The sequence below is a fragment of the Leiobunum rupestre genome, chromosome 2 (assembly GCF_980474605.1).
Source record: "Leiobunum rupestre chromosome 2, qqLeiRupe1.1.hap1, whole genome shotgun sequence".
Taxonomy (NCBI): domain Eukaryota; kingdom Metazoa; phylum Arthropoda; class Arachnida; order Opiliones; family Sclerosomatidae; genus Leiobunum; species Leiobunum rupestre.
In genome coordinates, this window is record NC_143385.1 from 64,479,657 (window position 1) to 64,504,286 (window position 24,630).

Here is a 24,630-nt window from a genome sequence, read left to right on the forward strand (position 1 = left end):
TAAATTGTACGCGAATAAACAATTTCCGTTAGGGTAATCTTCCCGACTTATCTGATTCCCTTCATCTACGTTCCACTGATTAGTTTGAATGAAAAGATTGCAATACGCTTGAATATATAGATTTTCCTCAAAGTTTAGAGATAACGCCTTATGAGGGACGCTGCTACCGTCAATGTACAATCCAATGCTTGATAAATCGAAATGTTGAAAGTTGTACGGGGATTTTTTCAAATCTCCTAGAAACGCTTTTTGTTCCACAAACCCGATAACAACTTTCTTAGGTGCTTGTCCGGTAAATAAATGATCTTGCACACTAGCCATAAGTCCAGCGGGTATAGAAAATGAGGTGCACTCCGAACGAGTTACAGGATATTTAGCGGTTCCATATTGTAACGCCTTGGCTTGAGCGAGCGATAGTTCCGGTATCACTTTAACTTTCCTCAGATAAAGGGAAGCTGATAAAATCTCCACTTTACATTTTACGTCGGAATGAACGCAAAAAGCTGCTCTATTTTTATCGAATTTAAATTTCAAATCAACCATATTTAATAAAAAGCGTGGTTGTTGACATAAATCAGTATGGACTACGCCTAACAAGTCAATCGCCCCTTTTTGCGCTAAACTCGCTCGTTTAGAGAAACCATCGTTATCGAAAAATGAATCGAACTTTCCAGGCGTATCCCGATAGAAAAGTGAACTCGTTAAATAACTTTTTTTCGCAGAATCTCCGAACGTTAATAAAGTTTGTATCATACTTTTATAAGCGTAATTTTGACTGGAAGGTGTTACTGATCTTTCATTAAGAAATACGTGGACGTCGCTAAAAAGCGAATGAAGAAACAAATTCTCGGGGGCGATATTGTCGGCTGGAGTTCCGGCGGCCCCACCCGCAACACCTGGAACCGCGGGTTGCGGTAGTTGACCATTATCTTTAGTTACCTTAACTCGAACGTGCAGCAAAGTTTGTGAAAGGTCTATATACGTTTCAGAGTTACCGTTGATAGAAAATGTAATTGATGCGTTATCAACTATATTTGATATTGGATTATACTCAACCCATTCTCCACCAATAATCGAAGATTGTGTCATAGGTACTTGAAACAAATCTAGCTCGGAATTTATACACTCAACTGAGTGCGGGTGTAAAAGGGACATTATGAGAATATATCAGAACGTTTAGGGAACCGTCCTTTCGCTATCCTGCCTGCTGTTGAAATGGCGCTTTTCGATTGAGTTCGTTTCCTTTTATTTCCGGAACCCGTCATTCTTTTAATATGATCCGTAGCTGAAGATGTTAGTCTCATGGCTTCATCAGCTGCTGAAGCTAAAGTTTCCCTTCCAGCGTTAATAGAATGCGATTTAAGCGCTGTTTTAATTGGGACTCCGCTAACAACATCGGTCGCTACTTTCGCTCCGGTACTTAAAAGTTTTTTTCCCAAGTAAGTAGCGCCTTTCTTCAGTAAAGGTACCGCGAATCTAAACGCTGAAGATAATATATTTCCTAGTCCATGTCCTCTTTGCACGGCTAAACCTCTATATACAGGTATTCCACCGAAACCAACCTGGTTTAAATAGTAACTTTCATAATCAGTTCTTGAAGGTGAATATTCAGACCTCATGATGTTAACTGTTCGCTCTCTTAAGCTAGAATGAAGGTGTGTCCTGAATGATTAAAGGTTTATAGTGAAGTCCACATTTTACGGGGTTTAAAATGTAATACAACGTGAGCTTTTCCACTATGAAACTGTATTGGCTCACCTAAATCATCTGTTATATTAATCTCTATAGTCTTAATATTATTACACACGACTGGTAGGTAATGAGGTTGTGAAAATATTTTTGTAGTTGTTTTCCCATTAGACTCGGCTTTCTCTTCGACGCTTATGATTCTTAATAGAGGTGCTAAACTATCCCCAACAACGCTATTTTCAACCAGATCGGAATAAACGAATAAGGAATGTAACCCAGCGTTCATATCAACTGGGTAGGGGGTTATCATTGAATTTAAAATGGTGAAATCATTATCTCTTCTATCCTTAAAACCTAGTAAAATCGATAGATCGGGGCCAATTACAGCTCTGATTTTCGGTTGCAATTTAACTTTAATTCGATTAGAATAATTTAAATAAGCGAATGTAACTTGTTCTTCTTCTTGGTTGTGGACGTTCATAACATGTAATAGTTCTTCCGGAGTTTTATAAAAACCCGCGGGAACTTCAATTATTTTATCATATTCGAGAGGGTCTTTAACTAGAGGGTTATCAGTCATTTTATCATATTCGAGAGGGTCTTTAATAACCAATAGATTAGGTTTTCGAACGTTATGCCATGTCCGAGGATAGCTTATTTCCGCTAACCCAACTTCGTACTGTTCCTCAAATCTTAACGGTTCAGCTAAATACGTTCGAAATTTACCAACGCTATTATCTTGGTAATATAATGACGAGGAATCTGAAGGTAGCGTTACGTAAAAACTCATTTTAAATCCACTTCTTGTATCCAAGAATTAAATGTAGGGTCGTAATCTTGCCACTTGACATACAGTTCTACGCGACCGTCCGATTTTTTCCTCTTTTTTATTACTTTTTCGATTATGAAGTAACAGTCTTTTAAATCTCGACCAACAATCTGAACCTCCTCTCGATAGAATACTCCTAAAATGGGGTTAGAATTTAAATCCATCAGCTTATATACAGGTGGGTCACGTGGTAGTCTCTCAGCTATTTTAAACAATTCTGTAGTAAAATTCGGGTTATATTTCTTATCGAAAATTGATAAATTTCTACTTATTCTACAAATATCTCCAATTTCAAACGCGTATGTTAACGGAGGAGAAAAATTTACCGAACCGTAAAGATTTTTCCATATTTTAGCAGAGTTATCTAGAGTAACTTCCGCGGGTTTACATTTAATTGATCTATGATAACTATTGTTATAAGCGTTTATAATATCATCTAAAACGTCGATATATTTAAGGGTGTTATTCTGCGTGAAATAGCGATATAAACGAGATTTAAAACTTCTAATGAATCTTTCAATAATGGACGCTTTCATTTCCGATCGGGTAGCGAAAAATTTAATGTTCCTTCTTTCTAATTCACTCTGCACTTCTTGACAGACAAATTCGTTTCCATGATCACTTTGAATTCTTTTCGGTTGACGGCCTTTTTCAAAAACGTTACGTAACGCTTCTAAAATTGTTACACCTTTCTTATTTTTAACCGCTACAGCCATAGCGTATTTGCTAAATATGTCGATAATACATAATACGTAGCGAGATCCTGAATTATATTTAGACAGCTTCTGAAAATCTGCCAAGTCCGCTTGCCACTGTTCGTCAATTCCATAAACAATAGTTCGATTTCGTTTGAATCGTCTTCTAGCAGGTTTATGCAGCGTATATGTATCCTGCTTTATTAGAAATTGTTTTACTTTTTCCAATGAAACCTTTAAACCTTTATGTCGAGCTGAATTATAGAGCGCTTGAACTCCAGCGAATGACCCTGGGTCTGCGGGGTTAGTATAGATCTGCTCAAGTTCTTTCTCCATATTGGGTAATATTTTGATGTAATGGCATGTAACGCCAAAAAAGGAAATTAAATAATTCTAAAATTATAATAACTATGATAATTAATACAGCTGTGATAATTTTCGGTGATTTTGAAAATGATTGTGATAAATAGGCTAAAAGTCCTAAAGAGACCGTTTCTGTACAACCTTCCATTGTAGGCTTATACTATGAAATGAGAACAAAATTATCAGGTTAATATATTTTATTTAGTATGTATCCAAGATCTTAGAGGACTAGGTGAAGATGATGATAACATTGAACTACTTGGTGGTGTATGAAATACAGCGAATGTTTTTAACAGTGTCAATCTTACAGGATTTTTAATTAAACGTTTTGAAATATTTGACTTATGAATGCCCTCGTAAAACTCTGTAACTCCTATAGGATCAATCGCTGTTCCAGGCGTTTTTCTCACAGCGTCATACAAAAGATCGATTATATTAGATCCTCCAATCACTTGTCCTCGAATAGAAAGCTCTCCTGAGTTAGTCCATCTAATATATCTCGGATCTTCCGTAGTCGCTCGGTATAATGAAATCGCATCACTAACATAAGTTGCAGGTAGAGAATAAGATATTTGCGCGAACCAGGTTTTAGGCCGTTCAGAGTTTTCAATAACGGGAGAGATTTGCTCTTTACGTACGTAAGTTAACCGTCGTTGGAGAGTTTGATTGTATAATGCTAATTTCTCTGATTCGTTTAAATCTGGATTATCTAGAATAGATTTCATTTCATCATCGAGTGTCTTCTCTTTTTGAAGTTCAGGTGTTTCTTCTGTTTTGGAAGGTGGAGTGTTTTTTAATCTCTCCATTACATCTTCAGGTACTAGAAGCATTTTTCGAGCCATCATCGGTTTATAGCTCGGCTTATTGCACTTCCGGCGACTGAGCTAACGATAGATAGCAGTGGCGCTAATAAAAATGGAAGAAAACCACCTTTTTGTACCAGTATCTTTCGTCGTTTTGATATAGGATTCTTCTTCGACACGTTTCGTATAACCGCGCTATGTTTCTTTAACCGCTTACGATGACGTTCTGACAGTTCAATTGTTCCGTGTAATACATTTATACAACATTCAACGAGAGCCAGTATAGCTTCCTTGCTAGCGTATTTAATAGCTGTCTTTCTTTGATTTAGATTACAGGATGTCAGGAAACGTAGAAAGTCTAGGTTTTCCTTTACTCGTTTTGAGACATCCATTTAGAGATTTTCTTAGCCTTTCTTAAAGCGCAATGAACAGTTTCGGAATGAAAAGGGCAGTTTAATTCAACGTCTTCTAGTTCTGATAATTTAGGACAACCGGTATCTTCGATGTTAGTTACTGGAACACCGAGGAGTGTCGATAATACTGCAGCTTTTTCTAAACCTTTGGTGAAAAACGAAGTAGCTTTTTCCGCTATCTGATTGCAAATGTCACGTCTCGTTCTGTAAGGACGTTCGCCGTCATCCCATCGAAGATGACAAATGTTATGAGATATCCATCTGCATTGTCTTTTATTTTCGTTTGAAAGCTCTTTGAAAGGGCATGGAGATTTGAAAGTAAACACTTCCGATTCTTCAGTTTCTAATACTACGTAAGCTAATTCTTTAATAATCCACTCTCGATTAACCCTAAAAAAATTCCCTTCTATAATACACTTCATTTTGGAATAAAGACAGCCGATTCTTCACCCGGTATTAAACCTGTTCGTAGTAAATACTGATCTGGGGTGTGAGGTTTCAAGTCAACTAATAAATACCCAAATTTCCGTGACGTAGCTTGTTGAAACGCATCAATAACGTATTTGCTATTGGTTGGAGATATCTGCCTCGCGAGATGATAAATTGTTGATTTATCTCGTGGTGATTTAAAAATAAATAGATAATGAGCATTTAAATTTAAAGTTCTTATTTCTTTTCCGGGGTAATAAAGGTTTTGCATTAAAATTAGTACGGAGGTGTTTCTGTGATGAGATCCACGAATAAATAAATTAGTTACATCTTTATTATTAGATATCTCGCATAACAAATCGTCTAAAATAACTAAATTCCTAATTTGCGGGTTTAATATATTAACATCGAGTAACCCTTCGTGAAACTCGACTGAAGGTGTGTGTTCTAATATTGATTGAAATAGTTTCGGCTGATACTCGGTATAACACCATATTATCCTCTCCGGAGGAGGGGATATACAGGTCTTCTTATATTGAATCAACCGTCCCACCAGGAATGACTTTCCGCATTGGGTGGACCCGGCTACAAGCCCATTCATTGGATGTTGTAAGCTTAAATCCATAATGGTAAATGAGAATCGGAACATTAGTGCAATCAATTTTATTAACTTTTTAACAAGTTTTTAGCATTGCATATTATTAGTGACATTATATTATTTAAAATTTCTTTCGACAATTCACAGCGAATAGTAAACATTTCAATAATATTTTCACAATCTACCGACATAATTATTTCATAAAAATGCAAATCTACGCGCTTAGAATAATCCGTCATGATACAATCATGCTGGAGTTGAGATGGATGATCAATTTGACAGCCATTGCACGCTTTCTTAAGAGCTTCGTGTAATTGTTTAATTACAACGTTAGTCATCGCCTCCTTTATTTCCTTGATTTTCTTTAAACACTTCTGAATAGACTTGTACTGGTCGAGGAAATTCAACCAAGAAGATTGAGCGAAAGCTACCCCCTCTTTAGTCGGTAACAGTTTTCCATAGTTTACTCCATAACCATGGTACATTTGTCTAACATCTAAAACCTTTTGTTCGGCAAATCTATGAACCGAAAACCGTTTAGTTTCAGAACCTGTGAAAACCCACGAAGTTTCAGCTTCGTTATTGAAATAAGCTTCAATGGCATCTTTCTTTGTCCATAGCTCTTGCAGTTCCGCTTCTGTTAGTTTGATACCCTTTGTTAAATCTAATAGACCGCAGTAGATGGTTTCATCTGCATAAACGATTAACCCTTTGTCAGCAGACACAGGAAATGAACAATTCCTATAAAATAAATACATTAAGACAAAGTTAAGAATTATCACTGAGTATTCCTACTTACATTTTAAGGTTCCTCGAAGTCACTTCCAATACAATTCAGATGGTGAACTTTCTAAATATGGTCTTACTATTATACGGTTTTCCCTTTTTATACTCTGAAATTATTTATCTTCGATATCTTATTTTTTAAAATGGAGTTTAAAATTAATTCCATTCTACGTATACGCATTTTGAAGTGTATCGCGTTACGTATATAGGAATTTACCCGGTCCTCATACGGAATCACGTGTACAATTACAATACTTGAGAACGATACGTTTCTCATACTTAAACTTTAGATATTCGTTTGAAATACTCGTGAGAAAGGTTCAAGTGTCAAGCATATTTAAGTACTACAATGATATTAAAATTAAGTTTAAAAATATTTCCATTCTACGTCATTTTAACAACGAATATTCCATGACGTCAAAACACTCAAATCTATGTTTTAAATTCAAATTAACCGCGCCCCAATCCGCGCACGTTAACCGCGTCCCATATTCCATGACGTCAAAAAACTCTTAAATTCAAATTAATCGCGTCCCCCGGGGTAATCTGCGCACGCGCCGCCTAGGTTATCAATTTTTACATCATTTCAACTTATTCCGTACGATAAAACTTGATAAGATATACGTTCAAGTATCTTTCGAGATAAGCGTAGATAAATGAACAAGTTGGCCTGGACACAATATGTTGATATACGGGAAAACAAATCGTCGCGAGAAATACCCTAAATACATTGACTTTTTGACGATTTTACCCCCATTTCATCCCTTAAATCCCGGATTTCGATCCCGAACCCAAACCCGAACCCGGGATCGATGCCACACCCTCACTTTCCTTCTACTCACGTTGCGACGCTCACCTTATCGAAGTTTTAATCTAACTGACAAGATAGAGAAGAAAAGTCTTGAGCCTCGGCTTGTCCTGGCAGATAGGCTGGTTTACCTGGTAGCGTCGGTTGGAGCGATTTTGCGGTGACTGTACCTTCTTGTACGGTTTCTGGGGCGGGTACGGGGTAAGTGGGCGAGGAGCGTCGAGTTAGTATATCTATGGGTGCGCTGGAGATTGCAATCGCAATTTTGCGCTATCTTCCGCAGTCAGCTTCTTTTGTCTAAGTTCTGACTCGGCTGTCATATAATATAACCTTATGGGTCGTCATAATGGCCCCCGCGGACAAGACGTCGCGTTGAAGGGTTTTTGGCGAGCCCACCCTTTTGAAGTTGTACAATCGAATCAGGATCCAATTTTACATCTCGATCGTCGGGACGTTGCCTCCAGGTACGATTCCAGTCAGCGCAGCGTTGTATACGAGAATGAGGTCCGGGGTCTATCTGGTGGGGCGGAGTCCCCTGGAATGGGGTAATAAAATAATAATATTAAATTAGATTAGGTTAGGTAACTTTGCCTATTCGAAAAGCATCTCCAATATTAAAGAAAACTAAGGTACACGTCTTACAATTTATATTTTTTACGTAATATATAGTCTTACGTTACACTGAGAAGTGTTTATTTTGCTTTGGTGGATTCGTATTTGAAATACGGTTTTATCTCATGGGGAAGTGCTTTTAACTCTGACTTGTTATCCCTTATTTAAGATTTCTCCAAACATTTTACACGGATCTTGGGTTAGGCTTAGTGACTTTGGAGTTCAAACTGATTTTAATTTATTTTCAATACTAATTAAATGAATTATTATTGACTAAATTAAAACCATGGGAACCACTGTTGTACAATAAAAATTATTTTATTAAAAATAAAAAAAGCTACGCTACGTCCGTTTCGACGCCGAGTCTAGCGTCGTCGTCAGGCGAATACATACTCGCGTAGCTTTTATTTATTTTTAATAAAATAATTATAATGTTCTCAAATTAGATTAAAAAAAATCAAATCTAGATTGAGTAATTTCTCAGTGTTACCATGTTGGAAACACAAAACAATGTAAAATTATAATAAAATGCAAATATTAATCTTTTATAACTTCCATTTCATTCATAACCATCGCCAAAAGGCTGGTTCACACGGGCAGTGTTTTCCTGATTTTATCCATTTCCTAGTTTTATAGTCTTTCCCCGTTGTTCTGGCTCACGAAAAAATTACTGTACACAAGGACAAAATGTTCCTGATTTTACCGCCGCGAGCGTTGCCGGTAAAACAGAAAACGGACGACCTTTTTTTGAGGCGCGTTGGGCTCGACCAATCAGCGAGTCTTATGCCGTCACGTGATAGACGCAAAAATTCGTAAGCCTACTTTTAAAGACTTTCAAATTCGCTGTTTATATCACCTGACAGCGTAACGCTCACTGATTGGTGAGCTCAAAGTTCTTCAAAAAACCGGTAAATAAAGTAGAGATAGTTAAACATTTTCCTCGTTTACCGGCTGTACCATAAATGGTCCTTATGTTACTGACTGTCAAACCATGGACTAATTAACAACAGGGACGGTCCGGCCCGGTAACAAAGTAAAAAGAACAAGCATCGACGCACTCTAGCGGTACTCACGGGCATAACAGGAAATGCTTGTATAGGCTGGTGATTCAAAATAAGCGGGGGGGGGGGAGATAATAGGGAAAGAAGCTTCCTTGGAATGCTTGGAATTTAAAAGTTGAACCACGAGATTACCATGCGGTGCTAATATATTAGTCTTTTAAATTAATCGTCGTAAAAATTTAGAATGTCGAGCTTTTCCGATCGTACATAAAGTAAAATATTCTGCTTACCGTCTGAAAGCAATCCCCAAATTTGTTACGGTAATTATTATTATCATAATATAATATTATTCATAAATATAAATGATTGTACCAAGGCTTAATAGTTTTTTGATGATGAATAATTTCCGAGATAATTTCGAATCTATCTTATAATCGGAGGTAGAAAAAATATTTAACTATACCAATTATACTAACATAATAACTATAATTATAGTTATTTAACGTGATAACATGGATGGTTATGAGAGACGTTTGGGGTTTCCTTTGTAAACAACAATCTGAAAATTCAAATCACAACCGCTAAAACCGTTAAAAATCTGTTTCCTGTTTATGACGTTTGAATCATCAGGATAAAAAATATTTGCCTGGCAACGCTGCTGAACGCGTTAACACTTTTTTTTTGGGTCTTTTTAGGGAAATGTTATAGATCTGGGTTGCCACACTTCCGGGAAAACAGGGAAATCTAGGAAAAGTCAGGGAATTTACAAATGGGTTTAAATGGTCAGGGAATTTCCAAATTGGTTTAAATGGTCAGGGAATTTCCAAATTGGTTTAAATGGTCAGGGAATTTCCAAATGGGTTTAAATGGTCAGGGAATTTCCAAATTGGTTTAAATGGTCAGGGATTTTCCAAATGGGTTTAAATGGTCAGGGAATTTCCAAATGGGTTTAAATGGTCAGGGAATTTCCAAATTGGTTTAAATGGTCAGGGATTTTCCAAATGGGTTTAAATGGTCAGGGTCTTTCCAAATGGGTTTAAATGGTCAGGGAATTTCCAAATTGGTTTAAATGGTCAGGGAATTTCCAAATGGGTTTAAATGGTCAGGGAATTTCCAAATGGGTTTAAATGGTCAGGGAATTTCCAAATGGGTTTAAATGGTCAGGGAATTTCCAAATGGGTTTAAATGGTCAGGGAATTTCCAAATGGGTTTAAATGGTCAGGGAATTTCCAAATTCGTTTAAATGGTCAGGGATTTTCCAAATGGGTTTAAATGGTCAGGGACTTTCCAAATGGGTTTAAATGGTCAGGGAATTTCCAAATGGGTTTAAATGGTCAGGGAATTTCCAAATTGGTTTAAATGGTCAGGGATTTTCCAAATGGGTTTAAATGGTCAGGGACTTTCCAAATGGGTTTAAATGGTCAGGGAATTTCCAAATGGGTTTAAATAGTCAGGGAACTTCCAAATGGGTTTAAATGGTCAGGGAATTTCCAAATTGGTTTAAATGATCAGGGAGTTTCCAAATGGGTTTAAATGGTCAGGGACTTTCCAAATGGGTTTAAATGGTCAGGGAATTTCCAAATGGGTTTAAATGGTCAGGGTCTTTCCAAATGGGTTTAAATGGTCAGGGAATTTCCAAATTGGTTTAAATGGTCAGGGAGTTTCCAAATGGGTTTAAATGGTCAGTTACTTTCCAAATGGGTTTAAATGGTCAGGGAATTTCCAAATGGGTTTAAATGGTCAGGGAATTTCCAAATGGGTTTAAATGGTCAGGGAATTTCCAAATGGGTTTAAATGGTCAGGGAATTTCCAAATGGGTTTAAATGGTCAGGGAATTTCCAAATGGGTTTAAATGGTCAGGGAATTTCCAAATTCGTTTAAATGGTCAGGGATTTTCCAAATGGGTTTAAATGGTCAGGGACTTTCCAAATGGGTTTAAATGGTCAGGGAATTTCCAAATGGGTTTAAATGGTCAGGGAATTTCCAAATTGGTTTAAATGGTCAGGGATTTTCCAAATGGGTTTAAATGGTCAGGGACTTTCCAAATGGGTTTAAATGGTCAGGGAATTTCCAAATGGGTTTAAATAGTCAGGGAACTTCCTAATGGGTTTAAATGGTCAGGGAATTTCCAAATTGGTTTAAATGGTCAGGGAGTTTCCAAATGGGTTTAAATGGTCAGGGACTTTCCAAATGGGTTTAAATGGTCAGGGAATTTCCAAATGGGTTTAAATGGTCAGGGAATTTCCAAATGGGTTTAAATGGTCAGGGAATTTCCAAATTGGTTTAAATGGTCAGGGAATTTCCAAATGGGTTTAAATGGTCAGGGAATTTCCAAATGGGTTTAAATGGTCAGGGACTTTCCAAATGGGTTTAAATGGTCAGGGAATTTCCAAATGGGATTAAATGGTCAGGGAATTTCCAAATGGGTTTAAATGGTCAGGGAATTTCCAAATGGGTTTAAATGGTCAGGGAATTTCCAAATTGGTATAAATGGTCAGGGAGTTTCCAAATGGGTTTAAATGATCAGGGAATTTCCAAATTGGTTTAAATGGTCAGGGAATTTTTCAAATGGGTTTAAATGGTCAGGGAATTTCCAAATCGGTTTAAATGGTCAGGGAATTTCCAAATTGGTTTAAATGGTCAGGGAATTTCCAAATTGGTTTAAATGGTCAGGGAATTTCCAAATGGGTTTAAATGGTCAGGGAATTTCCAAATGGGTTTAAATGGTCAGGGAATTTCCAAATGGGTTTAAATGGTCAGGGAATTTCCAAATGGGTTTAAATGGTCAGGGAATTTACAAATTGGTATAAATGGTCAGGGAGTTTCCAAATGGGTTTAAATGGTCAGGGACTTTCCAAATGGGTTTAAATGGTCAGGGAATTTCCAAATGGGTTTAAATAGTCAGGGAACTTCCAATTTGGTTTAAATGGTCAGGGAATTTCCAAATGGGTTTAAATGGTCAGGGAATTTCCAAATTGGTTTAAATGGTCAGGGAATTTCCAAATGGGTTTAAATGGTCAGGGAATTTTCAAATGGGTTTAAATGGTCAGGGAATTTCCAAATTGGTTTAAATGGTCAGGGAGTTTCCAAATGGGTTTAAATGGTCAGGAACTTTCCAAATGGGTTTAAATGGTCAGGGAATTTCCAAATGGGTTTAAATGGTCAGGGAATTTCCAAATGGGTTTAAATGGTCAGGGCATTTTAAGCATTTGGAAAAAGTCAGGGAATTAAATTTTATCTGGAAAATTTTTTCAGGTAATTTAACTCTAGATCTATGACAAATTCTGTGATTATTATTAAGTTCTTTGAAAGTTTTGCTAATTTGTTTACCGATTGATAAAAGTCAATTATAATGTTCAAAATTTTCTGATAAGCCAGGGAAATTTCTTAAAATGGTCAGGGAAAGCTGTTAATAGTCAGGGAATGGAATCTGAAAATATTGTGGAAACCCTGCAAGGCATCACCTTAGGCTTAATAGAGACTTGGCATTTTGTAGCTTTGGCCATGTCCGCCATTGTGGTCATATTTTTCTCCCCACGATAAAAACTATTGAGAAAAAAACTGTGACGTAGCACTGCCAAGTCCCTATTCTTCCAGGTAGGAGCAACAAACACAACACCCCACACAAGGAGAACGCAACCCGTCAAAAGTCGTGGATTTTCTTGTGTACATTTTTCATTGGCTAGACGCTTTGGCGCCGGCTGCCGTCGGAAGGGAAAATTCGGAAATTGTCTTCCCCCCCGCCCGTAAAACGTTCAGCGTAAAGGCTCGTGACGCTCGTCCAATGAAATTCGTACACAACCCTTCGTTAGCGTGTTTAAAGGCTAGCTGCGTTCTCCTTGTGTTTGTTGCTCCCAGCTTCCAGCGACTTTTAATGCCATCAGAAGAAAATAGGGGGAAGTACGCTTCTAGTCAGCTTTGGAAAGGCGTCACTTTTCACGAATTTTCGCGCCAAAACGGTTTGGCGGGAAATCGCGGATGAATACATCGTTTAAAAAATCAATTTTTCTTAAATAGAACAATTGTAACATAATGTCCTTCTCATTCTCTGCTAATTGAGCTAAGGCGTATTTGCTTTCGTCGTTTATAGCCGAGTTGAATCAAAACAAAAGTGGAACTACTTTTTCAGTTTGGTTTATTATGCGTAAAAAGGCATTTTCGTGGGTCACACGACGACTTCTATGGCTCAAAGCTACAGATACGTACTTCCCCTATTTTCTTCTGATGCCATTAATTTAGATGGCCTGTTTACAATGCGTAGGAGGATGTGGTGGTAAGCTCTTCAAGCCTAGCCACCCAACAACTAAATAGTTTTCGACGGCAACCAAAAGAGGGCGTAGCGATAGTTTTCGTTCGCGAATAGTGCCGCGGGTGCCAACACCCTGTGTACGACTTGATTTTCCTCTTCATAAAGCTCTTCGCGAAGGGACACAAGATGGGCTTCAGGCTAGCGGAAAAATTAACCAAATTTATTCCTTGGTGGGTCTCTTCTTGACTGAGTTGTCCTTTATCGAAATTCGAAGGATTCCCCATTCTTGGTTCGCCGACCATTAATCTCCCGTCTCCTGACAATCCCTTCTTCTCACCAGACACCATCTTCCCTTTCAACCGTACCTCACCAGAGCCTTCTACCCTTGCCACCAGTTAACTCCGTACCTCATTTCCTTAAATTGCAACTTCTAGTCGTTAACCAACGCTATTCGTTTGGAGTCCATACGTTGCGTGAAGTTGACCAACGCGAAGACGCGCAACTGTGACGCGTGGCGTAAGACGTAAACGTTTGTAAGAATAAAAATAACAGTTCTTAGGGTACTCGTAGGTAATGAGCCCCAAGCTTTATTGGCGACAGTGGCGCCTCCTTGAATTCTAAATGCAATTAAGAACTAGGGTCTTCCTGCCCTCGTGTTAAGGGTTCATTAAGCCCGCTCTTCCGTCCCTTTCTCGATTTGCACGAGACGTTTATTTGCAATAAGTACTGTTATTTCTGTGTCGCGCAAAAGTTCACCCAAAGTTTGTTAATTCGTTTTAATTGATATTAATATTCAAATGAGCTCTTTTGGGGGAGGATTTGTTCCGCTTTCTTTGCCGGGAGTTTTTCCGGGTGACCTACGATATCCCAACTAAGCCAGGCGTTTATAATTTGACTTAATTCGAAATCCATTTGGGAATTTTGACGGTTATACTTTTGTTGAGACTTTGGCTAGATTGAGTAATTCGTCAGATGGTTCAGTTGGCTAAAATTCAGACAACTAATAGCCTTTTAAATAAAAGGTCATTCATAGCCGATTATAGAGTTTGTGCGGCTGCGACTGGACATATAACAGGTTGGTCTGTGGTTTCTCTTTATACTGCCAAAGCTGATAATTTTCTATTCATAGATCTGGCAGCATTTTTCAAAAGGGGGCAAGACAGTCAGAGAGGGGTTTATTTAAGCGCTTATTTCATTCAAAATGTAAATGTTAGGATTGGGCTGAATTATTTATCTCTCACTCCGCCTACGAGTATATATCATAAATACGTAAAAAAGAACCACACTTTGATCTTAGCCATATGACGAAATATTCTATATCCGCTCCAAAAAAGTTTTATGTAAGATTTGTAAAAAGTATGTTACATCTAGGAACAACAAACACACAAGGAGAACGCAACCCGTCAAAAGTCGTGCATTATGTTTGGTACATTTTTCATTGGTTAGACGCTTTAGCGCATGCTGCCGTCGGAAGGTGAAAATTCGGAAATTGTCTTCCCCCCGCCCGTAGAACGTTCAGCATAAAGGCTCGTCCAATGAAATTTGTACACAACACTGCGTTAGCGTGTTTAAAGGCTAGCTGCGTTATCTTTGTGTTTGTTGCTCCTCGGTTACATAACCAAAGACAGGAATCCATACCTCTACTTGGAATGCTTATCCTGGCGTATCGCGTATGGTAAGATCACTCTGACGGCTTTGGCCCCGCCTACGAGACAAAAAATCCCCTCTCACTTTTTTTGTTTGTTCAGTTAACATAGTGACGTCAAAAAAACCGTCAGCCACATCGATAAGAAAATATGCCACGATAAGCATTCCCAGTAGAGGTATGGATTCCTGATTACAGCTTAAACGGCCCCACCGGCGTTTTAAATTTAATGGATTTCTGCGCGAACTCCGGAAAGATTCTAGAATATGATTAGCCGGTTCTGGTACAAAAGAGGCGGAGCTACTGGATTTTGACCCAGATTTTTGAAGCGCCGGTGTGGCCCTTTAAATAATGTCTTGCCAAAACTTGGTTATCGCATAGGACATAACTTGAAATAAAATAAAAATAATACTAGGTAGGAGAGTATAATAATGTAGCCTTGAAGTCGAAAAACTTTCCCTAGCCCCGTCTCAACGGATTTTGTAGTTTGATACGTCGTCTGCTAAGTAGTTTTCGCCAGTCTCGGTACTTAACTCGTCTGGAGGCGCTAAATATTTAATTTCAAAATAATGTACTACTAAATTGTATTGTTTTGGGGACCTTTTAAATATTTAAGAGAGTTACTTCAGTTCTTTAAGAGGTTTAAATCTGGTTTTCACTAACGGAAAAATGCTGCGACGGCGGGCATCGAAGAAAATATTGTATTAGACCTTTATAGGGAAATTTGTTTGCTCGACACAAACAAATTATATTACGCCCAACGAAACCTTTTAGCGTCGACGTAAATAAAATTAGTGGGCCTTAATTAAGGTTGGTTTTCACTAGCGCTCGTAATAATGTATTTTCCTTTGAACTTTGGGACGTACAATTGTAATGACGCGCTAGTGGAAACCAACGCTTATAAAATATTTTTGTGTCGACGCAAAAATCTTTGCTACGCCTTAAAGCTTTGTTTTCACTAGCAAGCCTAATTTTTTTTTTCTTTCCCATTGTATGTCCCCAAGTTCAATGACGCGCTAGTGGAAACCAAGGCTTATTAAATAATTTGGTGTCGACGCAATAATATTTGCTACGCCTTAAAGCTTGGTTTCACTAGCGCGCGTAATAATGTATTTTCCTTTACAGTTGTACGTCCCAAAGTTCACTGACGCGCTAGTGGCAACCAAGGCTTATAAAAAAATTTGTGTCGACGCAAAAATCATTGCTGCGCCTTTAAGCTTGGTTTCCACTAGCGCGCGTAATAATGTAATTTCCTTTACAATTGTACGTCCCAAATTCAATGCGTTTATTCCCATTCGACCGAAATCCCATTCGACCGAAATCCCATTCGACCGAATCCCATTCGACCGAAAGAATTTTAAAATGTAGCCCAATTGTCGGGGTGATTTGGTATTTTATTTATAAGGTATGTACTATCGAAGATCCATGTTTAGGTTAGGTTAGGTTAGGTTAGGTTAGAGTTGGTTAAGTTTACTATTTCAGTTTTGGTTCAGTTACTTTTCTTGACTTGGTGAAGATAAAAATATAATTCATGCTCATTCCAAAAGCCAATTTATATAGCAGCGTTCGGTCGAATGGGACACATAAAAGCGTTCGGTCGAATGTGACACATAAAAACCGCACGTTTCGGCGGAATTCGGTCGAATGGGACACCTCAAAAACCGCCTTCGGTCGAATGGGATTTCGGTCGAATGGGATTTCGGTCGAATGGGACTAAACCAAGGCTTATTAAATAATTTGGCGTCGACGCCAAATTATTTGCTACGTCTTTAAGATTGGTTTTCACTAGCGCGCGTAATAATGTATTTTCCTTTACAATTGTACGTCCCAAAGTTCAATGACGCGCTAGTGGAAACCAAGGTTTATGCAAAAAAATTGCGTTGAACCAAAACGTTGTGGCGTTTGTTGTTCAAGAAAACTAACCTTTAGCAAGACTACCCGCGGAATTATTAAACGTTAAATAGGTAAATTAATGTTTTTTTTTAATTTCTTGATAGGAAGGCAACGCGCAGGCGCTGAGCCGTCTTGAAATTCGTGACGCCAAAACGTGCATTGTGATCGACTTCGGCGAGAACTCGACGTTCGCCTCTCAGGACCTGCCTTCGCCCGTGATGGGCGGGCCACTTTCGCTCGCCCCCAAAGAATGGACCAGCTCCCAACTCGGCCGCCAGAGGGAGCTCTTCGCCTGGGTCCGAGATTCCCGATGCTCCGCCGAGGGCATGCTCCTCATGAACGTCGAAAGACATTGTGAGTCCCTTCACTCTTTCATTTTGCCGTTTAAAGGGGCGTCACTGGGGACGCCCGTGGGCGTGGCCGTATAAGGGGCTGTTTAGTAGGGCGTGGTTTCATTGATTTATAGTTCGAAGGAGGCGTGGTAAGATTGGTTAAAGTGTTTCATAGTTTGGGCGTATTTGGATTCGATGAGGCGTGGTCAGGTTGATTAAAGTGTTTCATAGTTTGGGCGGATTCGGATTCGCTGAGGCGTGGTCAGGTTGATTAAAGTGTTTCATAGTTTGGGCGGATTCGGATTCGATGAGGCGTGGTCAGGTTGATTAAAGTGTTTCATAGTTTGGGCGGATTCGGATTCGCTGAGGCGTGGTCAGGTTGATTAAAGTGTTTCATAGTTTGGGCGGATTCGGATTCGCTGAGGCGTGGTCAGGTTGATTAAAGTGTTTCATAGTTTGGGCGGATTCGGATTCGATGAGGCGTGGTCAGGTTGATTAAAGTGTTTCATAGTTTGGGCGGATTCGGATTCGATGAGGCGTGGTCAGGTTGATTAAAGGGTTTCATAGTTTGGGCGTATTTGGATTCGCTGAGGCGTGGTCAGGTTGATTAAAGTGTTTCATAGTTTGGGCGGATTCGGATTCGATGAGGCGTGGTCAGGTTGATTAAAGTGTTTCATAGTTTGGGCGGATTCGGATTCGATGAGGCGTGGTCAGGTTGATTAAAGGGTTTCATAGTTTGGGCGTATTTGGATTCGCTGAGGCGTGGTCAGGTTGATTAAAGTGTTTCATAGTTTGGGCGTATTTGGATTCGATGAGGCGTGGTCAGGTTGATTAAAGGGTTTCATAGTTTGGGCGTATTTGGATTCGCTGAGGCGTGGTCAGGTTGATTAAAGTGTTTCATAGTTTGGGCGTATTTGGATTCGATGAGGCGTGGTCAGGTTGATTAAAGTGTTTCATAGTTTGGGCGGATTCGGATTCGCTGAGGCGTGATCAGGTTGATTAAAGTGTTTCGTAGTTTGTGCGGATTCGGATTCGATGAGGCGTGGTCAGGTTGATTAAAGGGTTTCATAGTTTGGGCGTATTTGGATTCGCTGAGGCGTGGTCAGGTTGATTAAAGTGTTTCATAGTTTGGGCGTATTTGGATTCGATGAGGCGTGGTCAGGTTGATTAAAGGGTTTCATAGTTTGGGCGTATTTGGATTCGCTGAGGCGTGGTCAGGTTGATTAAAGTGTTTCATAGTTTGGGCGTATTTGGATTCGATGAGGCGTGGTCAGGTTGATTAAAGTGTTTCATAGTTTGGGCGGATTCGGATTCGCTGAGGCGTGATCAGGTTGATTAAAGTGTTTCGTAGTTTGTGCGGATTCGGATTCGATGAGGCGTGGTCAGGTTGATTAAAGTGTTTCATAGTTTGGGCGTATTTGGATTCGATGAGGCGTGGTCAGGTTGATTAAAGTGTTTCGTAGTTTGGGCGGATTCGGATTCGATGAGGCGTGGTCAGGTTGATTAAAGTGTTTCATAGTTTGGGCGTATTTGGATTCGATGAGGCGTGGTCAGGTTGATTAAAGTGTTTCATAGTTTGGGCGGATTCGGATTCGCTGAGGCGTGGTCAGGTTGATTAAAGTGTTTCATAGTTTGGGCGGATTCGGATTTGATGAGGCGTGGTCAGGTTGATTAAAGGGTTTCATAGTTTGGGCGTATTTGGATTCGCTGAGGCGTGGTCAGGTTGATTAAAGTGTTTCATAGTTTGGGCGTATTTGGATTCGATGAGGCGTGGTCAGGTTGATTAAAGTGTTTCATAGTTTGTTCGTATTTGGATTCGATGAGGCGTGGTCAGGTTGATTAAAGTGTTTCATAGTTTGGGCGTATTTGGATTCGATGAGGCGTGGTCAGGTTGATTAAAGTGATTCATAGTCTGGGCGTATTTGGATTCGATGAGGCGTGGTCAGGTTGATTAAAGTGATTCATAGTCTGGGCGTATTTGGATTCGATGAGGCGTGGTCAGGTTGATTAGAGTGCTTCATAGTTCAGGTGTGGTTTAATTTGAAGTGGGCGTTTTTTTTCAATTGAAAAACCTCTTAAGAACATTTGATAATTAGGGCGTATTAGTGGTTTTTCGATTTTTAGGCGTGATTCGTAATCGTTTTGGGTATGTCATTATATCGCTTGAAGAAAAGGAAATTGAAGATTACCATGACTGCAAAAAAAATACGTTTTCGAAAACTCAATATATTAAATTACATATAAAATAATCGTAGTTCATTACTTATTGTACTATCTTTATAAAACTAATGGGAAAAACCAGTATTAAGTTGCCTTTGTAATCACGCTACTTTTTCCGCAACCTACATCAAACGGCTTCAAAAATTTCAGAAATCTCGGTTGAACCTACGTGCAGCGCCAAAAGAATGAAGCGGCAAAAATTTGAGAAAGGGCGGCGTGTAAGACATATTAAAAACACGATTAACTACAATCTACCAATATAACTAGGTTAAAAAGCCAAGGAGAATGTCGTAGCAGACGGCATTTCCGACCGAAAAAAGATAAAACCGTGGAAAATAATATTTCGTTCACGAGATGGCGCTGCAGGTAGGTTCAACCAAGCGGTTCTGAGATTCTCGAGTCGGGAGGGATAAAACACGAAATTTGGTTGTTTATAATAAATCAAATACTGGACATATTAACATAAAATTTTTTGTATAACCATTTTCGGACGTCCTCTATCCATTTAAATGGTTTTTAACCAATTTTAGGGTGGTGACAGTTCTCCTTTAAACTCCGGAACATTAAAATTCCGACCGTCATAAATATCTTAAACTAATCTCAAAAATAGAAATCCAAGCGTGACGATTACCATTCTCACGTTATTCGCTCAAGGTCCTTGCACAACAGAAAACGTACCTCTGGAGACACTTCTAAGTTTAAACTTTAAGCGGGATGGTTTTGCTCTTCATATTTGCCGCAAAATATTGTTAGCCCACCTTCGACGTAACAACCGCTTCGCGTGTTTGAAACCTTAGAGTTAATTAACCGTTTTGCGCGAAAGCTTTGCTATTTTTAAACGAATGCTCTCATCTTGAAGAGACGAGACGTTTTGAAATTTTTGCCGCAATGTTGCGAACGATCCAAATTTTTTTTGTTAATAATTGCCAGACATAGTTCTTGGTCTACTTACAATAGAGATTGTCTTAGACAACGGGTTGGATCCTTTTGGAAGGATAACCAGTGTGTGTACAAAGATCACGTACCGTAGGGCCCGCAAGTTGGTAATTTGCCCATTTAATAATTTTAGTAGATTTTCGACTTAACTTTTTTAAATTAAAGGGGAACGGCCAAGCTTTTCCAAATATGTACTTATTTCCGTATCAAAAGATTAACAAGACGTTCAATATACTAACACGTACCTTTTTTTGTCTTGAAAAAATAGCTTTTGGCCCAAAAAGTTGAACCGAAAAATAACGCCAGGTGTTTGGGTTTGAATTTTCGCCGCCATCTAAGGGGCTGCCGCCAGCGCCCCTAACCCCGTATGAGCGATTTGCGAACTATCCTAACTTTTAAAATCGCGCAATTTAGGCTTAGGTCTCTTATAACTGGAACGCGCCGCGCGTCCAAAACAATTTTTTTGCGTCTTCAGCAGCGCGCGCTTTTACGTTGTTTTTCTGTCTCACCGACTTCTCACCAGGTGTCGCGGCGGACGCGCGCTTTTCGATTTCCCGAAATTTCTTTATTTTATTAAAAATTAACCACTCAATATTTTTTGATGCGGTTTTCGCCATAAATTTTAGTTTTTAATAGGCTATAGGGCTATCTAACTGGTTAAAGCTTGACCGTTCCCCTTTAAGGCCGACTTGTTTGAAAATTATATTTTTAGTAAGTATAAATCATTTCTGAACTAATTATTCGGTTGAATTAAGAAATTATAATTTTAAGTGAGATTTCTGGCCGATTCGTGGGACTCAACATTCAACTTACTACACTATTGTGATATTTGAATTTCGCTGCCTTATTTCCAAAACCAGGTAATTCGAAAAATTCGGTTTGTCTAAAAATTAATTTAATTTAAAGTGTTCGTGTTTCGCTACCTTATTTCCAAAGACAGGTAACTCGAAAAATTGGGTTTGCCTAAAAATAATTTAAGTTTATTATTTAAATTAATTTAAAGTTCGGGGTGACTGGACGACTGGTAATGATTTTCATTAAGAGTATATTATATACCTCTACAGATGATTATAATTAAACGTAAGTGGGCATTTTTTGGGGGTTAATTAGCCTTATTAAGTAAATGGACAGCCACGTAGCGGCCAATGTGAGAAGCTGGATTTTGGTTTTGCTAAACAGAAGCTTTGTGATTCGTCGGCTTAGCAGGAGATAGTGTTATCAGTTTATCAGCTATCCAAACTCTAACGTGATAATCTTTTCAAATATTTGTGTCTGATATGATAATTTTATATTTTTTAAATATGATAATTTTATATTTTTTAAATATGATAATTTTACATATTTTTCTATGATAATTCAACGTATATTTTTCTATGATAATTCAACGTATATATTTCTAACAATGATAATTCAACGTATATATTTCTAACTATGATAATTCAACGTATATTTTCTAACTATGTAAATTTTGTATATATATTTTTAAATATGATAAATTTACATATTTTTCTAAAAAATGGTAATTTAACGTATATTTTTCTAAAAATGGTAATTTCGTATATGATTATTTAAAAAGTGGTAATTTCGCATGCAATTATTTAAAAAATGGTAATTTCGCATGCATTTGTCTAAAACTTTGGTAATTTCGCATGCAATTGTCTAAAAAATTGGTAATTTAACGTATAATTTTCTAATTACGGCAATTTCACACGTAATTTTCTAAAAACAGTAATTTCACACGTAATTGTCTAAATTTGATAATTTTTTTTGGAAACTCACACACGGGGGCGCTGTTGACTAAGAGTCCCCCCTCCCTAGGCGACACGTGCACTGGAAGGACACTCGTTTGATTCGAGCCAAAATATGTCACCTCGCTCCGAATCGTCTAGCTATAGAGTGTTTATTTCCTGAGAATTTGGTTTTGCAATTTTTTTGGCACTCTCAACGTTCAGTTTTCTTCTTCCATCTCAGCCAGTTTCTTTTCTCATTTTAACGTCATAATTTTTTGGTGCCGAGCCGAAACTTTCTCAGACCTTGGACGGGGCTTATGTCGCACAATGCTTTATGCACGAGTTAGTTTCGCTTGGTGAAGCTCCTTTTTTCTTTTAAATAATACCTGCTCGAGCTAATTTTGAAATTTTGGAGATGTAAGCTTATATTAATGCTTTAGGGAAATATCAAAATATAAAGCAAAATTTTTTTTTAAATTCTTCCGGAAAGCGCTTCTAGAGCACACTCTAGAAACTCTTCGTCTGCCGTACTAAAATACGGAATACCCAACGTAACTAAGCTCCGCAAGTCTTCGCCTGCCATCTATTGACGGAAATGCATACTAAAATACAGAATATCCAATATAACGAAGCCCCGCAACTCTTCGTTTGCCATCTATTGGCGGAAATGCGTACTAAAATATATATATATGTGTGTGTAAAGATATATTTATTACAAATATATATATATATATATATATATATATATATATATATATATATATATATATATATATATATATTGTAATAAATATATCTTTACATTAAAAAGCAAATAAGAATCACATTCGTTTATTTACTTATAATAATACTCCGAGTGTTATTGATTAATTTTGTACCAATATAATATAGCTTGCTCATATTAGTTTCAGCCGGTTTCAGCTATAGTAGTAACTGAGCCAGACGAGGTCGCGTGTTCGCACCTGCGAGTATACCGTAATATTTAACTCCAGCGCTTTTCATGATATGGGGATGGACCATCTTCGCAATAGTTTAATTAGAAAACAAATTACGTGATATGCCAAAGTTCGCCTGAACAAAATGTCCACAGACAAAACCTGGAAATGAAAGGGAAAGCATTTAGACATAAGCTTTCTAATCTTATTTTATTTCAAGGCCAGTAAATTTGGAACCTTTATAAAACTAATTTACGGTAATGCAGATTCTTGTGATTGTAATGATTTTCATAGTTGTTTAAATAACTTATCTAATGTCGTTGAAATAATAAGTCTGTCTTTTTAGTTTCACATCGAATATATATTCGAAGTGACACTATTGCTATGGATGGAATGTCGTTAAGTGTTGTTTGTTTGTCGTGGAAAAGCGACTGAAATAATTTATAATTTCAACGCCACCGAGATTCGAAACCAGATTTCTGACCGCGTAATCTCCAAAACCAACGCTTTATCCACGTGAGCCACGCCGTTCTCTTAGATTTTTTAGCCTTGAACACTTTTATAGTTTGTATAGTTGGTCCAGATATTTTCTGCCCCCTCACGGGTGCCGTTAATTTCCTCCCCCTCCGACCAACCCCCTTAAAGGGAGAGTGATCGAAAAAACAAGTTGGTCTCATTCGATCGAGGGGTCGGACATTTACCAAAATGCCGTACACTTTGTAACATAGGATGGTTAATTATATATCAAACAATAGGAAATCACTTGGGCTCAACAGCTTTTATATTAGTTTGCCCACCCGGGTCTCCTAAGGGTGGGCGGCATCCACTCTTTAACTTAGGATGGCAATTTATATATCTAACGATAAGCTTTTGTATTAGTTTGCTCTCCCGTTTCTACTAAGGGTGTATGGGTTTGCCCACCCGAATACGCCGATGTGGAACTAATATTACGGCCTGGGCCGACTTGTTTACAACTCTACCATTTCGAAAACTGATCGCAGAACGTAAACAAACCAGACGACGCGTCGTTATGCCACGTGATCATATTCATATATAGTTCAAATTTTTTTTATTAAATGGCGTGGTTATACGGGTTTCACTCGAATGGCGTCCTTCTAGCTGGTACATCTCCGCCCAATCCGATCAGGACTCTAGTCTCATTTCTATTTCTATGCCGACTAAATACACTTTTGGATGTAACGAGAATGTTAATGTAAAATTTGTACCTCATTAATTTATAATTTATCATTGAAGTTGTTATTAATTGTCTTGCAGAAACGGAGCATATACATATGGAACCGTTTGCACGACTGCCATTACATTAATTAAATGTAATTAATATGTTAATGTTAGAAAATATAACGTATTTATAAAAAATACTATATTAATAATATTTAATTACTTAATATAATAATACTTATTTATAAAAAAATATTTTTAATATTTAATTACTTAATATAATAATTCTTATTTATAAAAAATAAATGAAAAGAGACTTAAAACGGTTTTAAAATTCACAATTGATTTATTTAAAAATCCAACGTTTCGGAGGAACTCTTCCTCCTTCTTCAGGGATTTTTACAAGTCTGAAGAAGGAGGAATAGTTCCTCCGAAACGTTGGATTTTTAAATAAATAAATTGTGAATTTTAAAACCGTTTTAAGT

The 24,630-nt window shown here is 38.0% G+C and overlaps 2 protein-coding genes across 2 annotated transcripts in view; one reads left to right on the forward strand and one right to left on the reverse strand.

Annotated features, from left to right (window-relative positions):
* LOC149958747 (uncharacterized) overlaps positions 1-24,630 on the forward strand; it is a 179,932-nt gene that overhangs the window by 60,071 nt on the left and 95,231 nt on the right. The window contains exon 2 of the mRNA XM_090166121.1: positions 16,918-17,167. Within this exon, the coding sequence (XP_090022247.1) occupies positions 16,918-17,167 (250 nt within the window). The remainder of the gene's footprint in view (positions 1-16,917; positions 17,168-24,630) is intronic.
* Positions 5,941-6,629, reverse strand: LOC149958750 (uncharacterized). The gene is made up of 3 exons (XM_090165258.1): positions 6,619-6,629; positions 6,005-6,560; positions 5,941-5,949 (listed from the first exon to the last, which is right to left on the reverse strand). Coding segments are annotated over exons 1-3 (567 nt in total). The 5' UTR covers positions 6,621-6,629.